General features: G+C 35.4%; 1 protein-coding gene across 1 annotated transcript; it reads right to left on the bottom strand.

Moving 5' to 3' along the window:
* Positions 1 to 2164: 2164 nt before the first annotated feature.
* On the bottom strand, positions 2165 to 4858 carry LOC132037898 (putative serine/threonine-protein kinase-like protein CCR3). Its single transcript, XM_059428535.1, has one exon. The coding sequence runs from the start codon at positions 4733 to 4735 to the stop codon at positions 2357 to 2359; it is 2379 nt and encodes a 792-aa protein (XP_059284518.1). The 5' UTR covers positions 4736 to 4858; the 3' UTR covers positions 2165 to 2356.
* Between the last annotated feature and the right edge of the window lie 5014 nt (positions 4859 to 9872).

Genomic DNA, 9872 nt, shown 5'->3' on the forward strand with positions numbered 1-9872 from the left:
CATTGTGTTATATATATATAATTTTTTTTTTTTTTTTTTTTTTTTGGGTAAGCTATGTGCTTTCATCATTTGGGGGAAGAAAAGTAAACTATAAAACAATTGGTACGCATTAATTGAAAGGATATTATTTTGTAGTTTCTCTTTCTTTTTGGAATGAGAAAGAGAGTCAAATGATTCAGTATGTTCTCACTTTACCGCTACACCATCTGGTGCATTGATATCTTTTCATCTTCACAAATTAATCCTACAATTGCTTCATAACTGTCCATTTTTCATCTTCTCCCTCACGTTAAAATGATTTAACTCTATTGATGTTTGCCGTTTTTTCCTTTGACTAATAATTAAATTATTGTTTTCTGAAATATACAGGAAGATAGAAAGAATGAAGAGATAATGTTGTTTGCCTCAAATGTATCATAGGCCATATCTGATTCTCATAAATGTGTACAACGGCAAACGGCATAATATACTAAATTTAAATCTATAGAAAAAATGACTTAAGCTTGTGTCACCGACCATAAATAAATTCCACATTTACTACCCTTAATTAATTCATAATGGAATGTGCAACCGAAGAACAATGTATTAATTTCGAGAATTTATCTCATTTAAGAGGTACCGCTGCAAATACTATTTGGAAAATTGTAATTTGGTCCTTACTGGCTAATTCTAGTAAGAGCACATATAACCTTCAATCGGTAGAGAAGTATGCTTTTAGTCACTTCACTCACAAATTTATAAGTTTTTTTTGCAGAAAATAAGAAGCGAAAGTACCATGATTATTTTCTTTAACATAACAAACAACTGTTCACATGATTTTATATGTAAAAGAATTATCAAAATTTAGAAATGCGAGCCCGTGGATTCGGAAGCACCAAAAAGCGCATAAGTTTTAATTGAAGGTTAAAAAATCGAGTATAACAAGGACTAAAATGCTAATAATTAAGGGATCAGACGCAATTATCCCAAATTATTTATTAATGGGGCTAAAAATCCATTACATCGGGCCCTACAGGTGTAAACATCTTGAACAGACTGCCTTAATTGACTGCCTTTAATATTTAATATCAATTTTCAAAGTCAATTCTCATCTAATTCTGCCCAACGTGTAGGAATTAATTGTCAATTGTCACAAAAGCGAAAAACTTCAAAAGTCTTGGATTACTTTTTGTGTTCGGTACGTCTATTTTTTTTCTTTCCCGGTACGTCTTTTTAGACTTCCTACATTACTCCGTAAGGCTGGACTATATTTATTATTTTATCAGGCACAAGCTGCAACAACCATAAATCTCTTATTTAATCTTGAAACTTAGATATGCCACCCAATAGGCTGTTAAATGGATGACATCCACCACTTTTAACCACAAGTTTCAGATTGAGCTGTGAGAATAAAGAATTTTTTCCGTGAGAAGTGTTGTACCTCCTTAATGAGCTAATTTAATGTGTATTCAAATTAATCAGATCAGTGAATTTTGGATACCAAAAGCCTAAAGAAAAATAAGTTGAAGAAAATTACATACTTGATTCATGAATGGACCGATATGGTACTCATTCATGGACAAATGTACTTTCAATATTCCGTTTCCCCAAAGCTTTCAACATTGAATTTTCAAGAATCTCTTAAACTGCATGAACAAAAAAGCATTTACGAACCGATTTTTTGTTAGTGTAATTTAACATATTATATTAGGTTATTCATAATTTATTTTTGATATTTACAAATAAGTGTTACTTAATAGAACTACAATTATAGTTAAAATTAATCAGAAGGCATAAGTATATTTGACACTGTCAATGCTCAAAACTTAAACTATTACGTTATATATGTTCATTTTTTTCTCTTGTATGTGATGATAGCCAAATCAAAATTTTCACTTTGAGTTTGGATCTCAACATCGGATAATTCACCACTTTATTCTTTGTTCTCTTCTTCCTAATTATTTTTTAAAATTCACTATTCTTTTTGTCTGAAATGATTAATTTGTTGTTTAGAACGCAATTTTTTTTAGTGTACAAATTTTATAAAATAAATTTAAGGGCCTCTTAATATGATTTCGCCTTAGGCCACGAGATTCGTTGAGCCACCCAGCATATCCTACCCTTAACAAACAGATTAAAAAAAAAAAAAAAAGTACGCAAATAATTTAGAAATAAAGACTTAATCTTCTGGAGGAAAAGAATTTCATGTAGAACTTGTTCGGCCGTTAGCAGTTTACAAAATCACAAGATATCATGTTAGAATGAACCATCTATTCTTTACACTAGTAACAAAATAATCACAGAAATTAGCCAATGAAAAGAAGCTAATAAAGGAAAATAAAAAAGAATCAGGGTGTGTGGTAAGTGGAATTATCAATCAATCTGATACAAAGGAAATAGGACCACTAGAGATGCTGCCATGGCTATCATCAAATGCAGCCAAAGCTCTCTCTAAGTTAGAAACAATGTCAGATATGGTAGGTCTATCTCTCCCTTCCAAATGCACAGAATGCATTGCAGTATAGGCCACCAATTCCACTGCTTCTACTTCATTTGCCTCTGGTGGCCCTACTCTCTTATCCAAAATCTTTGTCAATTCTCCAGCCATAATTGCCGGTATTGCATAGTCCACCACACTCATTGGCGCACCTCCATTCTCTTCACTCTTGAATATGGCTCTCTTTCCTGTCAAAAGTTCTAACAACACCACGCCAAGTCCATACACATCACTCTTTGCTGTCAACACATTTAGACCATAGTACTCTGGATCAATGTACCCAACTGTACCAGCAGCCTTCATTGGCCTACTGCTGTAATCGCGATTAGACTCTGGCCCCATTAAAGATAATCCAAAATCAGACACTCTTGCAATCCAATTTGCATCAATCAAGATATTGGATGACTTAATGTCCCTGTGAATTATAGGCGGGACTGCATAATTGTGAAGGTATTCGATGCCTCGTGCAGCATCTAATGCAATCTTGATCCTCATTTTCCAAGAATTCACTATACTACTGCTCTTCTCCACATTGTTCTTATCGTGTAAATGATCAAAAAGCGCTCCATTCTTCATGTACTCGTAAACCAAAAGCCTTTCATCCCTTTCTTCACAATAACCAACAAGTCTAACTAAATGTTTGTGGTGTAGTCGAGACAAGAAAGCCAATTCTGAGTCAAATGCACTTTCTTTCTCCTGAAATTTCTTTGTTCTTGGACCCGTTTCTCCACGTTTGATTGCGACCTCACGACCATCCGGTAGTTTGCCCTTGTAAACAACCCCAAAACTACCAGCACCAATCTTGTTCTCTAGAGAAAAATTGTTAGTAGCTGCAGCAAGGTCTGTAAACAGGAATTCCTCTGCCCTGTCTGCGTGTTTAGAAGAAGTTCCACTCCTTTGACGCCTCATCAACCGCGAGCCTTGACGCCTAAGAGTTGATGATCTTGAAACAGGACTACTACTCGATAATTGCCCTCCATTAGTAGTAGTAATAGTAGGTTGAACTGAATTATGAACTTTCTTCTTTCCAAAACAACCACCAACCCACAGAAAATAAATTATACTGCAAATCCCTGCAAAAGTACCCACCGATCCAACAATGGCAAAAGCTAATAAACCCCTTCTTAGCCTTCTAGAAGGCGACGAAGGTGCCACCGGTGGAGGTGGTGGCGGCGGCGTTTGTGGTGATAAGGACGGTGGTGCTAACATTGAGAAATCACAAGGCCTACAAATATTACCATTTCCAAAACAGAGACTTTGGGACTGAGTATATATACCACAAGTACAATTAATTTGTACACATGGACCTGGAAGAATCATTGGTAAAGGAAGGGCAGCCCCTTGAGGATACAGATTACTAGTCCAATTTGGTCCCCAACAGATCACTGAAAAATTGCTTGTTGTCAATCCGCACGTAAAATCTAACCCAGCTACAACAGATTCAAAAGAAACACTTTCTGTAATATTACTTGAAAATGAACCATTTCCACCCCAACAAACCACTGTATGATTCACAGTCCTAATTCCACAAGTATGATTCATTCCCAAAGCTAATCCAAAATACTGGTAAGACAAATTAGAAGGAACATCCAATTGACCATTATTGTTATCACCTTTACAAATTAAAAATCCAGCAGTGTTCACCCCACAAGCGTGCCTTCCACCAGCATATATATTCACCATCGTTTCATTAACGAACCCAGATTGGATTCTTGAAGCAATATCACTGTTTCCCCAACACACAACCCTGTTTGAACTTTCCAAGATTCCACAAGAAAATCCAGACCCAGATGAGATTGAACTAAATCGTGATGACCCATTTGGCTGTTGACTCGTATAAGAATTTCCTCTCCAACAGGTAGCATTTTGGGTACTATTTATTATGGCGCAAATTTGGTTATCACCCATTGTAACGGTTGTTAACAAGTTTGAGTAACTGAAATAAATCCGTTTGGGGATGAAACTTGTGTTCCAATAAAGGAGTGAAAATCCACCAGAACGGATGGCGGTGAAGCCGTCAAGGCCGCCGGCGATGACGTCAAAGGAGACGTGAGGTGAAATAGGTGTGGCTGTTGATTGACCGTCAGTCCAACATTGGATTCGTTGGATTGGTTGGTTAGCAACTATGCCGCAGATAGTGGTGGCTCCGCCGTACACGACGGCAAGAGTTGTGGCGGACCCACCGAGGGCGACGGCAACAGTGAAGATGTTTATTAGGGTGACGACGATGATGACGACGGTGGTGGAGGGCGTCGTCATTTAAGAATTTTTGATAATTTCTCTGTTGTCATCTGTTTAGAGACAGAGAAAAACACAAAGAAAGAGAGAAAAGGTTTTGCAATTTTTGCTGCTGCTGCTGTTGTTGTTGTTGAAAAAGGCCTAAAGGTAGAAACAGTGAACAGAGCTAAAAGAGGTGGTACTCGCTGGATTCTATATGACACGTGCCTTTCTGGGTCCCTTTGACCAGAATTTTATGAAACACGACAATTCAGAGTACCCACCTAGGCACATGTGAGTATTTTTTTTCTTTTATTTTTTTTATTTTCGAGATTCAAACAACATTTAAGTAAGTCATGCACCATTTTAATTTATGATCAAAAGACTCAAAAATATCTTTTTATTTTTAAAATTTTGTGCCTAGTTAAATTAAGACATTTAAATTGGAGCGGAGGAAGTGGTAATTTTTAATTAGGTTTAGAGGGGTTTGGCAAACATTGACCGAAGGCTGAGTAAATTTTGTGGTTCTACTAAAATAAATCTGTTATAAATATTATTATAATATTGTGATGTCTATCTTCAGGAGGGATTTTAGGGTTTGTGACTTTGGCACCAAGTCAATTCTCTCTTATAAATAAAGATGTTCTCTTCATTGTATTTTATCCCTCATAAGAAATAAGAACTCTCTTCTCTCTTGTTCTACATATATTCTTGCTTTAGTTTATTATTTTATAACACGTTATCAGCACGAGTCTCTAATCTTCTCATTGAAGTTTAGTCCGCCTCAATACTGCCTTCTATGGGAACTTAGAGAAATTAAACTGATGCTGTCGTGGGCGGAGATCTGCCATATTAACATATTACTCCAGAAAGGAGAACGTATGTTTTCCAGTGTATGTGTTTAAGTGTGTTTACACGTCATGAGGTAAGTATCTTTAATAAATTATATTGTACAGTGACTCGAAGGAGTGGTACTCCTTTCTAGCATAATGTTTCCTTTCCATGTTAATAAAGTATGATGATTCCATTATATAATTGATCGAAACTAAGCAAAGGATTAAAGGATCCTAATGTTTGCACTTTCATATATTTTCAACACTAATTATTTGGTTGAGTTGAGCAAATGAAAGTCTGTAGCCATAAACTAAATTGAATTGCCATCATTATATTGAATGTCTTTGTCTTTCGCAATTAATGATATCCACTTAGTTGGATTCTTCGGATCTGAGAAAACCTAATGGCTCTAGATCATTTATATCTCAAATTTGTTCCCGAAGAACAATATTATCAAGAGAGATTATGATGTCCCTTAATGGTTAAGAATGAGAGTTTGCAAAATACATGGTCACCAAAATTGACAATATTTCCTATGCCTTGTTGAGGTTAAATTCAATTACGTCTATAATCACTAGAAGTGGTCTGGCATATTGTGATTACAATTGAAGATATGTTAGAGAAACATACTCTACATATGGATGCCTTGATTTGCTCCTGAAGTAGCAACATCTTAAAAGAGGTTCTAAGTTATCATAATGTTATATGGTATGCGTAGCAGTACTGTAGCACGCGTTTCTGTTCTGTCAGTCGAACTTGTAACGTCCATAATTCTCTACTCCGATATCCAATCAATGAGCGGTTTATTGCGTTGGAAATTAGACTCAACGAACTTCATTTTAGGCTTTCGTTTCACCTCAAAACTCCTCATACTCTAAAAGATATTCCTTCCCCAAGTCGGACCGTAATTATCATACGAAACCTGCCCATCTTTTTTTCTCCAAAGTCATACTACTCAACTTCCCTACTCATTTCCTTATAGATCTTTATTCATATATACGTCCTTTACTCATAAATATACTTAATAATGCTTCGGGCTTCATATATTCCAAAGTTATTTTACTTAGCCATAGCTCGACATACTTATGCTTAAATTTAACAAGGGCTTCTTCAGAAGTACGGGGTGTAACACGAACAGACCCCTCGCAACGGGATCCGAACCTGATATGCGAGTACCACAGAACTCACGGACCCCGAACCGATGATTGTAAAGGATAAGGGATGAAGTGGCACAACTACTAAAGAATGGTCATCTTCGAGAGTTCCTGAGTGAGCGAGCAAAGAATCATTTCAAGAATCGAGAACCTAGCAAAAAGAACGAACCAGAGCAACCTCAACATGTGATCAACATGATCATTAGGGGAGTGGAAATACCCCGAGGTCCGATGATGAAGAAGACTAAGTTCTCAATCACTCAGAGAAAAGAGAACCAGGGACTATGTACCAAATGGATTTATCTCCTTCAGTGATGAAGACGCGGAGGGCATCATTCAACCCCACAATGATGCTTTGGTAATTTCTATCCTTATAAATAAAACTCATATGAAATGTATTTTGATTGATCCAGGTAGCTCGACTAACATTATCCGATGGAAGGTAGTGGAGCAGATGAGACTGTTAGATCAGATCGTACCAGTGACCCATGTTCTAAACGGATTTATTATGGCATGCGAAACTACAAAGGCGACATTGCATTACCGGTGAACGCAACCGGTATAATCTAACACACAAAGTTCTATGTCATTGACGAAAAAATGAGATATAACGCCTTGCTCGGAAGACCGTGGTTACTCATTGTTGACACCTAATTTTCACCTCATAAGCTGCGTATTTTAAGTTTCAAATTTCTCAAGTCAAAGACGGAGTAAAGATACTTCTTTTCAATTTTAAAATTTCAAAAATCCCGAGAAAATTGCAAAAATTGACATTTTTATTATTATTTCACTAAAATTGACGACTACAAGAAAGTTACGAGTTATTTACTTTCACAAATATGATTTGAAAAAAAATATGTATCTCGCTCCGTCTAATTCGGCAAAATTGTTAATTAAAAGGCGACGTACGAATTACGTCTCATTTAAGCACCTTATTTACACATTTGAAACATTAGGCAAAACCATGTCAATATTGGACTCGTTTTAAAGCTCGCATTTCAAAAATGTGTATTATAAATCTTATTCTTGTCAAAAGTTATTTCACGAGGTATTTTTAAACCAATACATGATCTTTTTTTTTTCTTTTTTTTAAAAAGGAGTATATAATTTTTTTTTTAAATGGGTATAATATTTTTAAAAAAGGGGGTGTGTATGTTTTATTAAAAAAAAGAGAGGGGGGGGGGGGGTAATATTACCCCCCCTCCCCCCCCAAATTTATGTTCACGCGTCATTTTACCTTGCCCTAAATATTGTTCTTTCTCTCTCTTTGAGAGAATGCAGCGGCGACGCTAGGGTTCCACCGTGCACCACTGTCCTACCACCATTCCTCCATCATTTTTTAGCCTTGGTTGGGTATTTCCCCACCATATCTCATGGTGTGGGATGCCCTAGGCGGAGCCAAGAGCTCTTAGCCACCCGGTGCCACGCGCACGCGTGAGAGGGTGGTGTTGTGGCGGTTTTCTGACACATGCATGTGTTTGTGAAATTCATCCTTTGTCTTGGTTTCGAGGACATGTATTATCCTTTGTGACCAACGTTCCAATTGTTTCATTGGTTTGGTACGATTTCGATTTTTTCGATGTTTGTACTATTTGTGATTCATTATCTTTCTTGTCCTTTTGTACTATTTTACGCGAATTAAGGGGATTTTAGTGTTGTATGAGTACAAATTAGGGATTTCTATTGTCTTTACTTGATTTATTTGAATTAATTGGATGAGGTTTGTTGACATTGGGGGGGAAAAAATTCGATTACCTCGGGTTAGTTTTTCATAGGGTTGAAACTTTCACTCTATAAATTGAAAAGGTTTGTCACATTTTTAGGGGTCTGAATTTTTTTCTAAAAATAGAAGGGTTTGGATAATTACACTGATTTTTCCAAATTCTGCTATTATATACTATATAATATACAATACTATCATTAACATATTTATTATTACTTCAAAAATATAATACTATCAAGAACAAAGAGGCTGTTTTGAGGATTTTTGAGTGTTGGTGCCTGAGGTGGTGATCCATTTCTTCCATTTTGATCTTTAGGTTTCCATATAAAAAGGTAATGCTCCATTTTAGTTCATTTTATTCATATCTCTAGCTTATCCTATGTATTAACTCATGTATGGTTGTTTAAAAGTTGCTTTAATGTCATTATTGTATGACTCTAGTTGGTATATATATGTTGATGTTGTTTATCTTGGTATAAAGGCAGTTTGTTTGCTGTTTCATTGAACTTATCATGTTATTGTGTTATAATACTAGCATAATGAAACTTAAAAGATTTTTATCATTAGTTACTATGTATTAAACTAAAAATAAAAATCAAAAGAAGTAGATGTTTTTTTTTTTGGTTTTGTTTACTGTTTCATTGGAGTTTTAAAGGCCGTCATGCTACAATAACGGTATAATGAAGTTTAAGAGGATTCTAAGTGTTAGTTGTTAGGTATTAAGGTTAAAACAAGTTAAAAATGAAGTAGGTGTTTGACTTTGGTTCTTGATTACTGAGTTTAAGATACTAGAGCTTCCTTCTTCCATTTTGTGACTATTTAGTTATGTTTCTGTGGTTTTTTGAGCACCTCTAGTCCTACTGTGACAGCTTTGGTTCATTTTTTAGTTTGTTAAATGGTTTTAAGCAAGTTATGGACTATGTGATCTGATTTACAGTTAAATGTTAATGTTTACTGTCTAAAGCTGTGTAGAATCTTTAAAAAAATAAGCTTATGTTCTTATGTTCATAATTGAAACCTAGTCTACATGATGTCTTGAAATGATCCTAAAAATGGCTAAATAATCTTAAAATAAGAGCTACTCCTGAAAAAATGAATTTAAGTTTTTACACACCCCCCCCCCCCACCTTTTAAAGTGGTATGTTTTGAGTATACTTACAAGATTTTGAGATCTGTCACCTATTTTAGATTTATATGGTCCTCTAGGATCAATTTAGACTTAAAATGACCTTGAAATCCTGAAATGTAGTGCTTGTGTTGTGTTGTTTACATATATTTGAACTAGAAGGAGTTTAAATCTCTGATTATTTGCTGTATTTGTATTTGAACTAATCCTTCCCCTTAAAAGTTGATTCTTTCAATATGTTTGTAACAAATTTTTAAATTAAGTGACATATTAAAAACTATAACTAGGATTCTATATGCCTCCTTTGCCTTTTATGTATACATTTTGCCATTCTTGTATAAG

The sequence above is a fragment of the Lycium ferocissimum genome, chromosome 11, assembly GCF_029784015.1.
Source record: "Lycium ferocissimum isolate CSIRO_LF1 chromosome 11, AGI_CSIRO_Lferr_CH_V1, whole genome shotgun sequence".
In the NCBI taxonomy this organism is placed as follows: Eukaryota; Viridiplantae; Streptophyta; class Magnoliopsida; order Solanales; family Solanaceae; genus Lycium; species Lycium ferocissimum.

Excerpts from the sequence above, each read along its gene's own strand:
- LOC132037898 (XM_059428535.1), bottom strand. The coding sequence starts at position 4,735 with ATGACGACGCCCTCCACCACCGTCGTCATCATCGTCGTCACCCTAATA.